The sequence below is a fragment of the Carassius gibelio genome, chromosome A18 (genome assembly GCF_023724105.1).
Source record: "Carassius gibelio isolate Cgi1373 ecotype wild population from Czech Republic chromosome A18, carGib1.2-hapl.c, whole genome shotgun sequence".
NCBI lineage: Eukaryota > Metazoa > Chordata > Actinopteri > Cypriniformes > Cyprinidae > Carassius > Carassius gibelio.
In genome coordinates, this window is record NC_068388.1 from 4,008,356 (window position 1) to 4,026,872 (window position 18,517).

General features: G+C 36.3%; 1 protein-coding gene across 1 annotated transcript in view; it reads left to right on the forward strand.

Moving 5' to 3' along the window:
* LOC127934369 (von Willebrand factor) overlaps nt 1–18,517 on the forward strand; it is a 32,152-nt gene that overhangs the window by 2,912 nt on the left and 10,723 nt on the right. Inside the window, exons 6-33 of the mRNA XM_052531704.1 lie at nt 559–680; nt 764–980; nt 1,065–1,187; nt 1,387–1,498; nt 1,610–1,656; nt 5,077–5,213; nt 5,295–5,433; nt 5,570–5,670; nt 6,494–6,689; nt 6,961–7,176; nt 7,850–8,090; nt 8,280–8,374; nt 8,487–8,641; nt 9,309–9,412; nt 9,520–9,658; nt 9,738–9,872; nt 10,242–10,388; nt 11,081–11,221; nt 11,311–11,409; nt 11,522–11,678; nt 12,737–12,892; nt 12,986–13,121; nt 13,708–15,131; nt 16,046–16,156; nt 16,234–16,377; nt 16,467–16,610; nt 17,172–17,336; nt 17,438–17,484. Coding sequence (XP_052387664.1) covers nt 559–680; nt 764–980; nt 1,065–1,187; nt 1,387–1,498; nt 1,610–1,656; nt 5,077–5,213; nt 5,295–5,433; nt 5,570–5,670; nt 6,494–6,689; nt 6,961–7,176; nt 7,850–8,090; nt 8,280–8,374; nt 8,487–8,641; nt 9,309–9,412; nt 9,520–9,658; nt 9,738–9,872; nt 10,242–10,388; nt 11,081–11,221; nt 11,311–11,409; nt 11,522–11,678; nt 12,737–12,892; nt 12,986–13,121; nt 13,708–15,131; nt 16,046–16,156; nt 16,234–16,377; nt 16,467–16,610; nt 17,172–17,336; nt 17,438–17,484 — 5,150 coding nt within the window. The remainder of the gene's footprint in view (nt 1–558; nt 681–763; nt 981–1,064; nt 1,188–1,386; nt 1,499–1,609; nt 1,657–5,076; nt 5,214–5,294; nt 5,434–5,569; nt 5,671–6,493; nt 6,690–6,960; nt 7,177–7,849; nt 8,091–8,279; nt 8,375–8,486; nt 8,642–9,308; nt 9,413–9,519; nt 9,659–9,737; nt 9,873–10,241; nt 10,389–11,080; nt 11,222–11,310; nt 11,410–11,521; nt 11,679–12,736; nt 12,893–12,985; nt 13,122–13,707; nt 15,132–16,045; nt 16,157–16,233; nt 16,378–16,466; nt 16,611–17,171; nt 17,337–17,437; nt 17,485–18,517) is intronic.

The following is an 18,517-nucleotide window of genomic DNA, read 5'->3' on the forward strand; positions in this document are numbered from 1 at the left end:
TGTTTGGATAATTTATTTTTGAGTTTTCCTGTCTGGACAAAATCTATTTTTTTAATTTAAAATGAGCACTTAGTTTGTATTTCTTTAAGTATTTATTTAATTAATTCGCGATTTTTGTTTGTTCGCCATCCCCATCCCCCCTCTTTCCTTTTCAGTAGTGGTTGTGTAATATCTTTGTTTTTAATATTGTGTAATAATGTGTTTTCTTGTAATGTTTGTTCTAATAAGTTAAATAAAGTTTCAACATAAAATTAAAATGAGCATAAATGAATGAAACAAATTGTATAAAATACTAAAATGAAAATAATAAATAAAACATTTATGTATCACTTTATTGTATAGTACGTGTTATAACACTATACCTGCTAATGTGTATTTATGTAATAATAAGGTATATATATTATATATATATATATATATATATATATATATATATATATATATATATATATATATATATATAATATGTCTAAATAATATATTTTTTAAAAATTTCACATTATGGCAATGAAAATAATAATAAAATATTAAAATACTAAATATAGCTATGTATTTTAGGTTTTCTGGCAGATGAACCATATGACTTTGCAAACTCCTGGGCCATGAAAGGAGCAGATGAACCTTGTAAACGCGTCTTGCCACCGTCTCACAGCTGCAACAGCACCGGAGAGTCAGCTAAAGTCAGACGCTCGTCTGCAAAACAAAAACAACCCTCTGTGTGCCTTATCGTATAGATTTCTAAGTGTGTTTGTGTGTGTTTCAGGATCAGATGTCACGGTGTGAAGCCTTGAGAAGCTCTGCGCTCTACCTGCGCTGCGCTCACCTCGTGGATGCGGCTGCGTTTGTGTCCGTGTGCGAGTCTGATGCCTGTCACTGCAGTACAGAAGATGACTGCGTGTGCCAGGCCATGCTGGAATATGCCCGTACCTGTGCCAGTCGTGGCATAACACTGTCCAACTGGCATGTACAGAGCCAGTGCTGTGAGTAATACATGCATATACATACATTTCACATAAGTCTGATATTGACTGTGTGTAAATAAATACATGGTTCCATTTGCTCAGCCCCTAGGTGTCCTATTGGCATGGAGTACAGCGACTGCACCCCGACCTGTTCCACTTCCTGTCAGAATATAAACATACAGGAAGTGTGTAAGGAGGAGTGTGTTGATGGTTGCAACTGTCCAGGTGAGAGAGACACCTGTCCGCCAATCTACAAGAGTTTATACAGTAAAGTGACAGTAAAGACATTTATAATGTTCCAAAAGATTCCTAATTCAAATAAATGCTGCTCTTTTAAACTTCCTATTCAAGAATCTTAAAAAGGATTATTTTTGTAGTGTGCATCTTCCTGCTCAGTGTTGAATGTGTGAACTGTGTGTGTCAGCGGGTAAGGTGCTGGATGGAGATCGCTGTGTTGATGTCTCTCAATGCTCCTGCATGCATGCTGGACGCCGATACCCTCCTGCTTCCTCCATATCACAGGACTGCAACACATGGTGGGACACACACACAAACACATACATGCACTTTACAAAACAATGCATTCTAATATTTGTGGCTGCTGTATCTGTACACATTGTCTTAACTTAACTGACCTTATCTTTCAGTGTCTGTCGCCATGGATCATGGGAATGCACCAATGAAGAATGCCCTGGTAAATGTGAATTTGTAACTTAACTATTCATTTAATATAATTTACAAAAATACTAAATAGCGTATATATATATATATATATATATATATATATATATATATATATATATATATATATATATATGTGTGTGTGTGTGTGTGCATATATATATATATATATATATATATATATATATATATATATCAGAGGTGGAAAGAGTACAAAAATATTCTACTCAAGTAAAAGTACCATTACATGAATAAAATTTTACTTAAGTACAAGTAAAAGTACCAGTCTAAAAATCTACTCAAGTAAAAGTAAAAAGTAGCTCGTTTAAAATTTACTCAGAGTAAAAATTACTTAGTTACATTTTAACAGTGATGGGGAGGCAAAAATGGGACCAAGGGTGTCAGACTCAGTTCCTGGAGGGCCACAGTCCTGCACAGTTTAGATATAACCCTAATTAAACAAACCTGATCCAGCTAATCTAATCATTTAGGCTTATTTGAAAACTACATGATATGTGTGCTGGAGCAGGGTTAGAACTAAACTCTGCAGGGCTACGGCCCTCCTGGAAATGAGTTTGACACCCCTGGCACAGGCCTATTAATCTCAAACTAGTTGTTTTTAATTAAAGAAATCAGTTATTTGGAATAATAAGACATTTGGGCTGTTACCAGGCAAATCAGTATCAACAAACTCATCTTTTCAATGCAGACGAAATGCAGAAGCTTCATCGGAAGTGGCATTTAGATGTATTTACACACTGTTTAGTGCCAGGACAAGAATGCATTTAACCTGCAGTTACAAATGCATGAATATTGTTTTGATATACAAGGCATAAAATGTTGAATACTCATTTGAAATGATAAGAAATAAATTATAAAAAAAAAAAAAATTAAGAGATACTTTAAATGTGAAATTAAAATGGCCAGTATGTGTCAGCAAGTCACTGTTAATAAGTGAGTCACTGGGATTGAACTGAATCATTTCGAAAAACTGAATCAACGAAAAACTGTCACGTTGCTCAGAGACGCAAAACTGTGCTTTGGTGGCTGTGTTTGGAATTATTTTTTGTTGTAAAAATAGAGCAAAAACAGGCAATATGGTATCTAAAACGCAAGTCTCTTAATTAACTTGTTTACTGACCTGTTGTAAAAAAAATTATTATATTATATAATTATATATTATATTATATAATTATAAATTATATATATATTAGGGCTGTCAAAAACAGCGCGTTAACGGCGTTAATTAGTTGTTTGTCATTAATTACGTCAAATTTTTTAACGCATTTCACGCATGTGCAGAGTGACAAATTATTCAGGTTAGGAAAGTCTCGTCGATCTCTGAATTCTCAAGATAGTAAAAAACAGCGGCGAGCGCCGCGACGTAAACACCGAAGAAGCTTAAGGTTTTACCCCATTTACTCTCAAATACATTCATACCAAGCTCGATAAACAGAGACGACTTTGGTGGTTGATACGCTGGAGCTTCTTCTTCCTGTTATAGCAGTGATCCTCATATCTGGCTCGCGAGTTTCCTGCAGAGTTTAGCTCAGACTCCAATTAAACACACCTGCCTGTGATTTACTAATGATCCTAAAGACACTGATTAGCAAACTCATGCGTGTTTGATTAGGGTTAGAGCTAAACTTCGCAGGAAAGTGGATCTCGCGAGCCAGATTTGAGGATCACTGTGTTATAGCGTCCTGTGTTTCACACTGCGCATGCGCAGAACGCCTACGTGCAATGCAGCGAAAATTACAGCTGTTTGGGAAAGCATATGCATTTTTACTTGGTTTTACTGGCACTTGAAGCATTCAGAACGTGAAAATATCGATCCTAAAGTATTGTGGCAGAGCAAATGAACACCTCCCAAAAACAAGAGTGCCCAGAGTGCAGAGGGCGCATGTTTGTGTTTCTGAGTTCATTCTTTAGAGTTTCTCTATCCATAATTTCATAGATATGTGGCTATATTTAACCACTGGTTCACCTAAAACTCTTACACTATCTGTAGTTAAATGGCATGGTTTGATATAGTGCTCAGGTAAATTTGATCTAAGTAAATGTTAAACTTTTGAAATTCAGAAAAAAAGAATCACATGATGAAACAATACATGAAAATTATGTATCTGTGTCCTGTTATTTATCTTTTGGTATGCATTTCAGAAAAAAAATGGTTAGGATTCAGGTGTAGTTGCAAATAGTGATTAATCATGATTAATCCACTGAAAATTCTGATTAATTTGATTAAAAATTTTAATCATTTGACAGCCCATATATATATATATATATATATATATATATATATATATATATATATATATATATATATATATATATATATATATATATATATATAATCATGATTTTTGGAGGAAAAGACATCATTCTTTGTGTGATTTTGATTTAATATATTAAATTATATAAATATGTAAATTTCTGCCCCTATATCTTCAATTTTGTGATCATTCTAAATGCGCTTTACAAGACTGAATCACAAAGTGAAAGAACGCACTGTAAATGCGCACGCACATTGTTAAAACAACAATGATATTATAGCACACCATATATATCGCACAGTCCGCACCAGTCTTTTTGGCTAATTTGTGCAAAACCTCTTGCTAAAATGTCAAATCTTCATTTTAACCAGCAATGCAACGTTGCAATTATTTAGCTTACCTCTACATGCTTGCGAAGGGTTGATGTCGAGATTTTATAAGCTGCTAGTTTGGTCTCTCTAGGTAAGCACAGTTTACACTGCATAGAGCATAAATATGGCCAGGGGTTCACTTCATTTCCTTCGAGTTCAACTTCAGAATATGACTGGGTTTCGTTTTCAGCTGTGTCTGCACCACTAACGCCTGTTTTGTCCGTCTGCATCTTTCTTGTGATTTTAGCGCCAGTTTGCCCTCCTGCCCATTATTTACTGACGTAGTTTCCAGGGAGCGATTTTCTTTTTTTTTTTTTTTACTCAGTAATTAATGTGTTTTCAAATGTAGCGAAGTACAATACTTCAAACAAAATATACTTAAGTAAAAGTACAATTACAGATTTTAAAAATTACTTTAAAAAGTAGAAGTACACAAAAAAGCTACTCAATTACAGTAACGCGAGTAAATGTAATTCGTTACTTTCCACCTCTGATATATATATATATATATATATATATATATATATATATATATATATATATATATATATATATATATATATATATATATATATATATATATATATATATATATATATATATATATATATATATTATGGATGTATAATATAGTTATATAGTTTTTGTTAATATTTTGAATTCAATTTTATTGAAATAAATACTTTTTTTTTTACTTCACTTGAACCTTATTTAGTTTTATTTAAGAGAAAATGTTTTTTTACAAACACTGTTATCTAATCTGTTTCTTTTTCCGTGTCTCCTTAGGGGAGTGTCTGGTGACAGGACAGTCCCATTATAAGACCTTTGACAATAAGTTCTTCACCTTCAGTGGTATTTGTCAATATCTGCTGGCCAAAGACTGCCAGAGCAACTCTTTTTCTGTCATCATTGAGACTGCACAGGTCTGAAATCTCCCATGTGGTATATGCACTTGTGCTTGTTTGTTAGGATGTCTGCTTATGTTTGTAATTTTTCTGTTAAAGTGTGCTGATGACCAAGATGCCGTCTGCACACGATCAGTTACACTGAGGTTCCATGATCTGCCCAATCAGACGGTTCGCCTCAAGCATGGGGGCGTGGTCTCTGTGGATGGAATGGACGTGCAGACACCTCTAATTAATGGTTTGTCAGCATGAAATACACAGAACATTCAGATGCTTTTTTTCTTTCAAATAAAAGAGCAGTGTAATGTAATAACAGAGGTATAAATATCATAGCACCTTATAACAATAATGTGTTTTTGTGTGATTGTGTGTAGGGGCATTAAGAGTTCAGAATACTGCATTGTCATCTGTGAGACTGCGTTATGGTGACAATCTTCATCTGGATTGGGATGGCAGAGGACGTGTTTTGCTCAGAGTAAGTGCATTCAGCTGGTAAAATGGTCAAGCTCAACCAGCTCTAATCAGGTTAAAATAAAAGTTTAGCAAATAAATGAAAATTGTGTCATCGTTAGTGTTACTATTGTAAAAAAAAACTAAAATTGATAACTTAAATTGTTAAATTTAAGTCATTTAAAAATGTTGAAATAGAATAAATCTAAATATTCGATGAAATATTTTAAAACTTGAAATTAGAAATTTTGCCCTGCCAACTAACTCAACAAATAAACAGCTAAATTAAAATCTAAAAATAAAACAACCAAAGCTTTTGTAAAGTATTTAATCTTTTGAAACCATATGATTGTTTTATATGAGGAAATGGCCAATATTTTTTATAATGGATTTATACTGGAATACATTCAAATATTGCACCTCGTACAGTTTAATGGACCACCTGTATAATAACTATGATATCAGTGGTGTTTTCTTGTCTTTTTTTTTTTTTTTTTTTGCCTCTGTTTCCATTCATTTTCACTGTATGAAAAAAGCAGTGTGAACATTTTCTAAGCATCTTCTTTAAACCAGTTTGATTTAGATAACAACCACCAAACCATCTAATGTTCTGTAAATCAACCTACCACCTTAAACTGGTTTTAGCTGGAATTTCCAGCAGTCAGATGTGTATGAGAATGCTGGGAGCTTTAGGTGCTGAACATAATGTATAAATATATCCCATGCACTTATAATAGAGTCTGTGTGTGAAAAGCAGAATCTGGGACGTGTATCAAATACTCCTGTGCTGCAAACCTGATATGTGAGCATATGTGTGTGTGTGTGTGTGTGTGTGTGTGTGTTTGCAGCTAAACCCAGCCTATGCCGGGAAAACGTGCGGTCTGTGCGGTAATTACAATGGTAACCAAGGAGATGACTTCTTAACAGTGGGCGGGCTGGTGGAGACACGCGTCGAAGGATTCGGCAACGCATGGAAGATGAACGCAGACTGTGACAATGTTCAATTGCAACCCTCAGATCCATGTATTTTAAACCCTAAGAGAGGTATAAACACTCACACACTCATAAAGATACATGTGTATGAACAATGTTCAAAATCAGGGGCACCACATATAAAAGTTAAAGAATTTCCATACGAAAACACAAAATTATTAATGGTTACAGCCCTGTAAAGATGCATATTTAAAGCGTATAAATGCACTTTTAGGAATTACCATCTAACTTCAATGCTGCCAGTATGAAATCATGATTTATATATGCACTGAAAACTAGAGGGCAACATAGACCATCAGATAACATGTCGTATTGTCAACAGTACGTTTTGCAGAAGAGGCCTGTGCCGTGCTGCTCTCTGTGAAGTTTGATCCCTGTCATTATGTGGTCAACCCTGAGCCATATGTAAAAAACTGCCGCTATGACGTCTGCTCCTGCGCAGACGGCCAAGTGTGCCTGTGCAATGCTGTTCGCAGCTATGCAGCCGCCTGCGCAGCCAAGGGAGTGCTAGTCAACTGGAGGGGACATGGATACTGCGGTACATCTCATTCTGTGTCTAAATGCCATATGAAATATGTTTTTATTTCTTAGTATTTAATTTTTGATTAGTATTTATATTATTTTTCAGTAGAAATATATTTTCTTTCTGAAACTAAGAACTTGAAAAGATGATAATGTCTTGTTATCTGAAATATATTTCAAAATTAAGTACATTTTTGATTATAACAAGAATAATATCTGCTAATGTTGAAAGAAAAATAATTGTAAATGATTACATGTATTATTAAAATATATTTATTATATATTATTAAATTATGATTAATGTGTTATCAAGAATAAAACAAAATGTAACTAATTTAAATATATGTTTTACTTTTTGAAAGTATAATATTTTCTTGTTTTAATAAGTATAAAATTACTTAAAAAAAGTTGAATCATTATGCTTCTAAAGTACTGTAAATGCATTTTGATTTAAGAATGTTTAAATATTTGTTCTAGAAAACAAGACAAAAATACTGAATAAGAATATCTTTTTTTTTTTGCAGTGTATTGTATGTTAAGACAGCAAAACAGCTGAATGAACATACTAAATAATGTGTTATTGAAAATCTGTAAATGCATTTTGAAGGTTTACATAACAAAAGTCAATGGAGGGCCTCCTTCAGGACAAAGGAGCAAACACGTGTGTGTTTGTGTGTGTGTTTGAACAGAACTGACCTGTCCGGATGACCAGGTGTATGGGGTGTGTGGGAGTGTGTGTAATCAGACGTGCCGCTCTCTGTCGCTGCCTGACGATGATTGTGGAGGCTTCTGCGAGGAAGGCTGTTTCTGTGCAAAAGGACTGTTCCTCAGTGACGCGGGCGAGTGTGTGCCCCCCGAACACTGCTCGTGCCACCATAAGGGAGAGATCTTTGAGCCAAACGACATGATTGGGGACCATCACTCTATCTGGTTAGCAGGAAAAAACAGCACGGTTATTGATTAAACAGATGCACGTCAGTTTTCTTTGGTAGCCGGATGCTTGGTCATATATTTCACATATTATTGTTTTTACTGTATTTTTGATCAAAGGTGTGTGTGTGTATTCATTATTGTTTTAAATGTCAGTGGTAATGTTTTTCTGTGTTTGTTTTCTCATAGTGTATGTGAGAGTGGATCCATGAAATGCACTTCTAACGAAGCCACTGGATCTACTCTGTCCGACCTCTTCTTTGACGAACATTCTTCTTCAAGAGGTATTCCTCCTCACTTTCACATCTCTGTGCACTTGCTCAGTTGCACATCAGTGATACAAAAGTAGCCATATACACATATAATGAATTATTTGAGTGTATTTTTCACCTGTAGGGCGGCGCTCTATCACTTGTCCTCCTCCTCTGCAGCGGTTTGAGTGTGAGAGTGCGAGGGATACTGGGATAGAGTGTGCCAGGACCTGCCAGAATCTGGACCTGGAGTGTGTCAGTCAGGGATGTGTGTCTGGCTGTATGTGTCCACCTGGAACGGTTAGTCTGAGAGCGAACACTAGGAAACAATGTGACCAACTGTTGGACATTTCTCTCATCAAAATCAACTGTGTATACATTAATGAAACTCATTAATATTCATGAGCCAGGGTTTCCGACTAATTCAGATTAGAACGGCTTTATCTTTCCTTATCTATACTACACTAACTACAACTTTTCACTGTTTTCATAAACATTTCTGAAAATACTTTTGAAAAATACACTACAATTGGCCATTTTTTACAGAAAAAATGTATTCTCACCATCCTGCATATATATGATCAAAACTAAATGAAACAGTAGTACTGTGAAAAATTATTACAATTCAAAATAACTGTTTTCTATTTGAATATTTATTAAAATGAAATGTATTCCTATGATGCAAAGCTGAATATTCAGCATCATTAATCCAAGTGACACTTTTGAAATTTATATCTATCAACTTCATTGCATCTTCTAAATACATAAACTCATGTGTGAAGTTTGATATAGTATGTCAAATGCCTGCCTGCAGGAGGAGCACGGGTTATATCATGAATGCACATCATAAGAAATTAATATTTTAATATCCGAAAAAGTTCAGTTTGCAACTTTTTAATGGAATATACTTCTGAAACCATAAAAATAAAAAAATAATAATCAGGATTGATTTAATGGCTGTTTGCAGGTTCGACACAAAAAAGAATGCATTCTTCAAGAGCAGTGCCCTTGTTACCATAACAACCGTCCCTATGCCTCAGGACAGAGCATTAATGTGGACTGCAACACCTGGTAAATCAGCCAATCAGGGCTCATCCTGACACTGTAACATCATTTTGTTAAATGTATAAACATTCCGATCATTCTATTTCAATGACGTTTCCCTTTGTGTGTCCCAGTGTTTGTGAGAAGCGTCAGTGGAAATGTACGCAGCGTGTGTGTGACGGTGTGTGTCGTGTGATAGGAGAGACACACTACATCAGCTTCGATGGACTGAAGTTCTCCTTTCCTGGACCTTGCCAATACGTGCTAGCTCAGGTAAAGCCATTATTCTCTCTCTCTTCCTCTGTCCCTCATATTCTCCAGTTTCGCCTCATTCCTATGTCTGTCTGAGCAGGATTACTGTAACGGGTTGGAGGGCACATTTAGGGTTATGGTGGAGAACTCAGCTTGTGGGATCGCAGGCTACCGCTGCAGTAAAAGCATCACGGTGTTGTACATGGGAGGACTGATTGTCATGGAACACAACGAGGTAAAACAAACACATTCAGTGAGTCATATTTTACATTAATAAACACATATCTACAGTCCTGGATGATGACTTTTCAACACAATACAGCAACAGCTTTTTTTGTTGGAAATTGTTGGTCATATTGAGTCTGAAATTAAAATATATTATTTAAATAAATAAATAAATATGTGTTGTATAAAATCAAACTTATAATATCAGAAAGGTTGTGATTAAATAATTACTGCTTAAATATTGAACATATTTTGTATAGTGCACTGATTCTGTTATTCTTCCACCATGTTAACAAATATTACTTACAGTAAGCATTATATGTGAAGTAAAAGCATACAGGTTTTGTCTTTCTTACGCTGTTGTCCTCTTCTTCTGTAGGTGAGGATGAAGAGGCCTGTGCTGAAAGAGACAGCGGTTGAGATTGTGCGCTCGGGACAGTATTACATCATCCTTCTGGGTAAACACATCTCCATCACCTGGGACACAGGAACCCGAATCTCACTGCAGATCAGTGGACAGTACAGGGTAACACACACACACACACAAACAGTCATACACACTCATCTGCCTAGCTATGTAAATGAGCACATACCATTGACTTAGTTATTTATATATTATATAAATATTTTTGGCAAGAGTTAACTCAGTTAAAAATCATTTAAAATTATAATTTAAAATATCTTATTTTTTTATGAATCCAAATTTATGAATAAAAAATCTTTATTTATTTTATCTTTAAGCATGTCCGATTTATAAGGAGTTCACACAATTGAAAAAAAATTGCGTTAAATAAGGACTTTTGAATTACATTTTATGAATGAAAGCTATTTATGAATTATTTTTTGACCTTGGTTTTTATTAAAGAGAAGGATTTATAAATCAAATTTTATGAATGTTTCATGAATAATCGTTTACCTTTGAGCATTTCCTTTGTCAACTTAACTCTAAAAGGTAAACAAGATTTTATAAGTGAAAAAGTGAGATGTAATAATAAGCAAAAGGCAAACCCTAACAAAAAATAATCTATGAATCAAAATGTATAATTTAAATATTATTTATCAATTATTTTTACCTTTGAAAATGTTCCAGAATTGTAACAAATCCAAGTTGTTTCCGTAGTGCAGTTAAATGAAACACACACACACATTCTCTGCTTACACAAATTGCGTCTCTAATTATGAATAAGCTTAAAATAAGTTTATGTATGTGTGTTTAAGGGGAAAGTCTGTGGCCTTTGTGGAAATTTTGATGCCATTCAGAATAATGACCTGTTGAGCAGCGGTAACCAGATGGAGGTGGACGCTGCAGACTTTGGAAACTCATGGAAAGTTCGACCCAGCTGTGCTGATGCTGTTCCAGTGAGTTCATGGCCTGAACTAAAGCGTGTTCTTACAGCGACTCAGAATATAGAAGCATCAACTGACCTCATATTTTGACGTGTGTGCAGGTTGTGTCTCAGTGCAGCACAGACATGGTGAAGCTGGTGACGGTGGAGCAGTCCTGTCGTGTGCTCACTAGCACCATCTTCAGGGAGTGCAATAGTGTGGTTGGTAACATTTATACTCAACAGTCACAACTAAAACTAGGAAAATACATTGCCATGTGGTCATTACTCTTATTGCTTACTCTTTTTTTACTTATTTCTCTGTCTGTGTCAGGTGGACCCTGAGCCGTACTGGGACATCTGTACTCATGACACATGCTCGTGTCCGTCTGTGGGTGATTGTGCATGTTTCTGTAACACTATTGCTGCCTACGCTCACGAGTGTGCTCAGAAGGGACTGGTGGTGAACTGGAGATCCAACGATTTGTGCCGTGAGTTTTACTACTCATTTACTCACCCACATGTCATTTCATGTACATGACTGTTCATATTCTGTTATAGAATAAAAGTGGATGGTTATAAAAGCTGTAAAGCACCAGAAAACAGTAAAAGTACCCTAAAAGTAGTTCAAATCTATCATTCAAAGTGTTCCAAGTCTTTTAAACTGTTAAATAGTTCCGTGTCGTGAAAATATGATTTTATTAATAAAAAATTAAAGGGCAAAGAAATTTTAGCATTCCCAGTGTTTGTGCGAGTTAAGAGTCTGATTTACAGTTAACTTTAATATATATTTTAGAGTTAGGCATTATTTTTTTAAACAAACCATTTTGACATTCAAATAACAATTGTAATGATTTATATATATATATATATATATATATATATATATATATATATATATATATATATATTCCACTAATATATGATGACATGCACCAGTCACTTTGTGCAGCATTGGTCTGCTCACTACCTCATTCAGCATGTAACTGATGTCATTCCACTACCTCATCAGTCAGTTAAATAAAATAACTGCTCTGGAGCCATTTGTCACTTAAATCAGACTAAATAAGCTTTTTTTGCACTAAAAATCTTTCATCTGCACTGTTGTTCACTTCATTGATTCGACTCTATTTATCTATATACAGTATATATGTATGTATGTATGTATGTATATGTGTGTGTGTATAAAGTGTAAACATTTTGTTTTATGGAAATAAAAATATATAGAAATCTGTTGCTAACTATATTGGCCTATACTACAATATAATAAAATAGGAAATAATTAAAAAACAAACAAACAAACTAAAAAAAAAAAAAAAAAAGTAAATACAATTATATAAATACATAAAACTGCAGTTAACCTGTAACTGTAAACTGTATAGGCCTAAATGCAATGACAAATATTTAATGTTGGCTAATTTCTCAGTCTAGTGAGAAGAAATGTTTATTGATGGTTAAACTAGCCCTTTAATCCCAAGGGGCAAAACAATGCTATGTACTGTAAGTCACTTTGTAGAACAGTGTGTTGTAACTGACTGTTTACTTGTAGCACTGAGCTGTGAGGAGTTGAACAAGGACGCAGGAGTGGAGTGTGAGTGGAAATATAACGCCTGTGGAAGCGCTTGCCCTCCCACCTGCCAGCACCCTGAGTCTCTGAGCTGTCCCGTCACATGTGTGGAGGGATGCCATGCTGTCTGCCCACCTGGTAGTGCCAATTCACACATGCTCGTGAGCAAATTAACTTCATAGACTTCTAGTTCACTTTCATTCACACATTCTGTCTGCTTCTGTCCCTCAGGGCAAGTTTTAGATGAGGTGTTGAGGAAGTGTGTGGAACCGTCACAGTGTCAGGTGTGCATGCATGACGGAGAGAGAGTCTCCCATGGAAAACATTTCATCCTTAACCATGACGATCCTCATCTCTGCCAGATATGGTACTCCATGCTATGTTTATTATCTCCATTACTCATTATTGTATGCAGCGTGTGGGAGAATCTCACAAAGAAAAGTTTTAATCTCAAACTTAAAAAAAAAAACGTAAAATGTTACATAAGACAATTTTTGTTGTTGTTAGGGCCATGAAATTGTTTTGCATTTGTACATTATTTTCATGATTTCACCACAAATTTGCATTAATGTAAAGCAAAAATATCATCCAGTATCATTCTCTGGAATTATGAGTTATGAATCATGATGTTTAAATATTTTACAATTTAAAAGTAAATGACATTATTTATTATATATATAGTAATTTTATTGTGTGCTTTTGTTTTTACTTGTAAAAAATATTTAATTTTTTTTTTTTTTTTTTTTTTGGTTTCAGTCATTTCGGTACTTCAACTTTTCTTTCTGATGTGGCTTATTGTCATTAAAATAATTGTAAACATTATTTTCTAATATATATATATATATATATATATATATATATATATATATATATATATATATATATATATATATATAAATGTTTAAATTAATCCATTTAAGTGTATAATATTGTCATGTTTGTTATGTTTTCAGTCACTGTGAGAGCAACATGTTGACGTGCGGCCCATGTCCTGTAACTGGTTTCGCCTCCACACTAGCACCAACCACCGTCAGCAACACCCCCACGCCGCTCCCGTTTTCCACCCCGGTGCCTGCCGATGCCTGCGACAGAGCGATGGACCTGGCCTTCCTCGTGGACGGCTCCTCTGCTCTGAGTGAAGAAGACTTTGGCTTGGTCAAGCTCTTCATCCTCCGTGTGGTGGAGCGTTTCCGCATGGGTTCGGCCCACACTCGTGCTACGGTCCTGCTCTTTCACTCCGGCGTGAAAAGTTATGACATGCAGGTGCAGAAGTGGATTTTCAAGAAGATGGTGCGTGATCTGCATTACACTGGAGGCGATGTTGCATTCATGGACGAGGCCATAAAATATCTAGCCGTCTACATTTACGATAAAAACAAGCGTGAGCATGCAGGCCGCGTCGCTATCTTGCTGACGGCAAGTGCAAATCCTCGGCCGATGCGTAGTACTCAGCGTCTGCTGCGTAAAAAAGACATCACCATCCTCACGGTGGCTCTAGGGCCTGACGTTAACATGGCACAGGTTAATGAGATCACCAAAGCCACACCCAGCAGTCGCTCGTACGTGATGAGCAGCGTGACGGATCTGGACGACGAAGCTCTGGCCATCACAGACTACCTATGCACTTTGGGAATGGATCCTGAATCCCCAAAGACACCCTCTACCACAAAGCCCAGCACCACTTCGGTCATCCCAACAACTACCACCACCTCAATTCCACCAACTGCTGCCATTGTAAACACATTCCCCAGCATCCCCAGCCCTGGAACAACATTTCCTCCACCTACAGTAACAACATACGAGGTCGTCTTCCTGTTGGAAAGCTCAGATGCAGTTGGCGAGGAGGGCTTCAATAAAACACGTGATGCTTTGGTCGATGTCGTTGCTTCGCTTGATCAACAGGAGGTGGAGAATCTACGGATCACGGTGATGCAGTACTCCTACACGGTCACTGTGGTAATCAGCCGCATGGAATTGCAGCACAGGGAGCAGGTGTTGCAAAGAATGCGACAATTACGTTGGACCAGAGGTGCGGAGGTCAACACAGGCCATGCCATTCGTTCAGTGTATGAGACTGTCACTACAGACACACCCAGTAATACGCCAGACCAGATGGTGTTTCTCATCACACAGAGCCCTCCGACGGACGTCATTCAGCGGCCTCCGAACTCCGCTCATAAAAAAGTGTATCCGATTGGGATCGGCCAACAGATTCGATATGAGGATCTGGTGCAGTTGAGCTTCCCGGATGAACCGATCATGCTGGATAATCCTTCGGATCTTAGGAGACTGCGGCCCATGCTGATCAATATCAGTAAAACCATCAGAAGGCCTGTCCTGCCCACACTGCCACCCAGAGCCACGCTGCCCCCTTCAGGTCAGATACAACAACGCTACACTCTTTTTGTATATTGTCACATTCTAGGGCTGCATGATTTAGGGGATTTAACTGTGAAAAAAAGCTATTTAAATTTTGCTCTACTTTTTTTAGGCCTACACATTAATATAACTGTAAAATAAAAATGTATAATATATATGTTTTTTTATTAAATTAAAATATTATTAATATTAAAATAATAACGTAACTATATATAAAAAAAAGAATATATTCATGTATAAATAAATAATATTTTTTCTTTACAACAGTAAAAATTTGACTGCGATTGTGAGAACCACACTAAACCAGTAGTTCTCAACCATTATTTACAATAATATTCAAAGACCCTGTTACTTTTTCAGTTGTTTATGATTTACTGGATTATAATTGAAATGGTTTTTTCTAAAAACATTTTTGTAATAATAAGTTTTACTCAGTAAAGTATTTAGCTTGGAATAATCACACTTTTATTTTCCCATATTATATATGAAAATGCAAATGAGCTATAAAATGTAATTATAAAAAAAAAAAAAAAAAATTAAACCCTTTAAAATTAGGCTACTGCATATATCCTGGTTTTCCAGTAGTGTAAGCATGACAGATTGTGCTGTCTAGACTATCTGTCTGTCTAACTGTCAAGAAACCACAAAAACACCAAAGCAACCATCACAAGTAACAATGCATAACTCCTTATCAGCAACCGTGCAAATACTTAAATCTCAGAAACCACTCTGAACGCGTGATTGCCTAGCAAGCACCCATAATATCATAGCAACAGCAACAGAGCCTAGTTATCACTCAGAACACTGTTGCAAATATCTAGCAACCATTGCGTAGTTACCAACCAGAACAATGCTTAAGAAGTGAATACATGCATGCTCTCTTTGTAATTCTATCTGTGTGTGTTTGATCAGTGCCCTGTTCAAAGCCCATGGATGTGCTGTTCCTGCTGAGAGCATCTTCTGATAACCAGTTTGAAGACTTCAAAACATTTGTGAGAACCTTTATAAAGGGCACAAATATCGGTAAGTCTCCATAAGACATACATGTATATTATACATTTTAATGGTTACTTCTAGAGTTGTACTTATCTGTGTTGCAGGTCGCAATGAAACACAGGTGGCGGTGATAGTGTATGGGGCAAAATCAGCAGTTGCGGTCACATGGAGTGATGAACAGACAGAAGACAACCTTCTCATGCTTTTAGAAACCCTACACAGCAAGACAGACAACACACCGAGACTGGGTAAACATGCTGCAGATACAGTACAGCCTGACAGTTAAAATATATGCCTCGCTACATAAATGTGAGCGTTCCTTCCTCTGTCTCTGCAGGATCCGCATTGCGATTGGCCGTGCAGACAGCTATTTCCTCCACCAGCGGGGGACGGATGGGCATCCCTAAAGCTGTGGTTATGGTGGTGACTGACAGGTCAATAGACTCAGTGCAAGAGGCAGCAAACGAGGCTCTGACCGCTGGTGGGTGAAATTGTTTTACCGCTTTATCAATGCACTCTTTTAAGTGGTCTTTAAAGTAGTGTTCAGGATTCAGTAGAAATTTAACTTTATTAACAGTATTTGCGGTACATTGTTGATACTCCAATTTAAATTCCTTCAGATTGTAAAAAACAAGCCTGTGTAATGCATGAAAGCCTGTGTTACAGTAATGCATATAAAGTCTATGGGGGCAAGATATTCCCGATTTAAAAGCAAGAAGCACCTTGTATTTTTGTTTGAAAAAATTTACTGTATGCATGAAATGTGATTTATTTCTATTTATTTTTAAGTTGTACAATGAGGGATTATTTAAAGCAGAGGGATGAGTTATTATCTGTTATTGAGAATTAATTTCTTTATTATTATTAATAATTATATATAGAAATGATTATTGCTGATGCAGCAATAGACCAAGGATTTCTTTGTTAGTAAATACTACATATCTACTTTATTTACACAATATTATGCATTTAAAATCCTACTTTCATGATTTTATTTACGTAACATTATGCCTTACAAGAAGCTTGTGTTTGTTGCATGCAGGTGTGTCTGTGTTTCCTATTGGATTGGGTAACCAGTATGACCAGACTGAACTGAGCACGCTTGCGGGACAGCATGCTCAGGACAACATCATTCGGCTCAGCAGCACAGAGTACCTGCTCGCCATGGCTGCACTCGACCAGTCATTCACAGACAAACTCTGCAGGGGTGAGACTCACGTCTACACACACTCACACACATAGCACAATAAAACAGGAATACTGTAGCAGTTTGATTATAGTGATGATGATGATGATGATGTCCCTCAGCGGGTCCTCCTGGAGTGTGTGTGGATGATGACGGGAATGAACGGAAGGTGAGCTGTGTTTTAGTAGGATGTAAAATCCCCATCATTCCATCAAACTCATTGAAACTTAATTAAAACCTTTTGATTTTCTACCATTCAAACTCTTGATCTGATGCAAACCTTCCATAAACAGTCTGTCTTTCACTGGATCTCGAGATCCAGAATATTTTCACTGAACCATACACTATGGGCCATTAACTTCATCTCTCAAAAAACCTAAGCTACAGCTGCTTGCTGACGAATAATTGAATAATAGGCTAGTAACATATTCGATGCACGGATGCAAACATGAATTCTTGGCCAATGCATTGCAAGCATTGGCAATGGCAGTACATAAGCTCTGAACTCAAGGGGGCGATACAGTTCCATTTAAATGTTTAAGCCATTAAACCTCAATGTGATTTTATTTAGACAGCTATAAATGTCAACACTTAAACCAACTTGCTTTTAAAGAGTCTCTTCAGTCTGTTTTTCAGTAGATGTCCTGAAAGAGAAAAATGACAACAGAAAAAAGTTTATACTAATGCCCCCTATAGCACCACATTTCAGAATACAACAAATGCACACCGTAGCTTACATCGACAGAAGTGTTTGCAGTCCTTTACTTGCATAGAGTATGTTTCAGCCTGTCTGCGGCTGGACAAATTGGGGTTGTTTGAGCTTTTTCTGAAATTGCAATTTATAGTGCTATAAAACTCCAGGTTATAAAGTTCCAGGTTTGCATAAGCACTTTTCTTCACAAGTTTGGGAAGATGGTTGACTTGTGTTGCATTTTCAAATGCATGTTACAAATGACTCAAACTTAGAGGAGATGCAGAGATGGTTTTACTGTGAGACAAGCCACTCTGAGACAATGAAAACACTGGATCATGAGTAAAAAACACAGTGCAGCACTTCACTCTGAAATACACAGCACATTTACTTTATGAAAATAAATTGCAGCCTTTCTATTTGATGTTTGCTCTTAGCCATTTAGTGATTTCGGTTTTATTTCGATTAATCATGCAGCGTGTACCGCAGACTAACAAAGGCTCCTGATGTT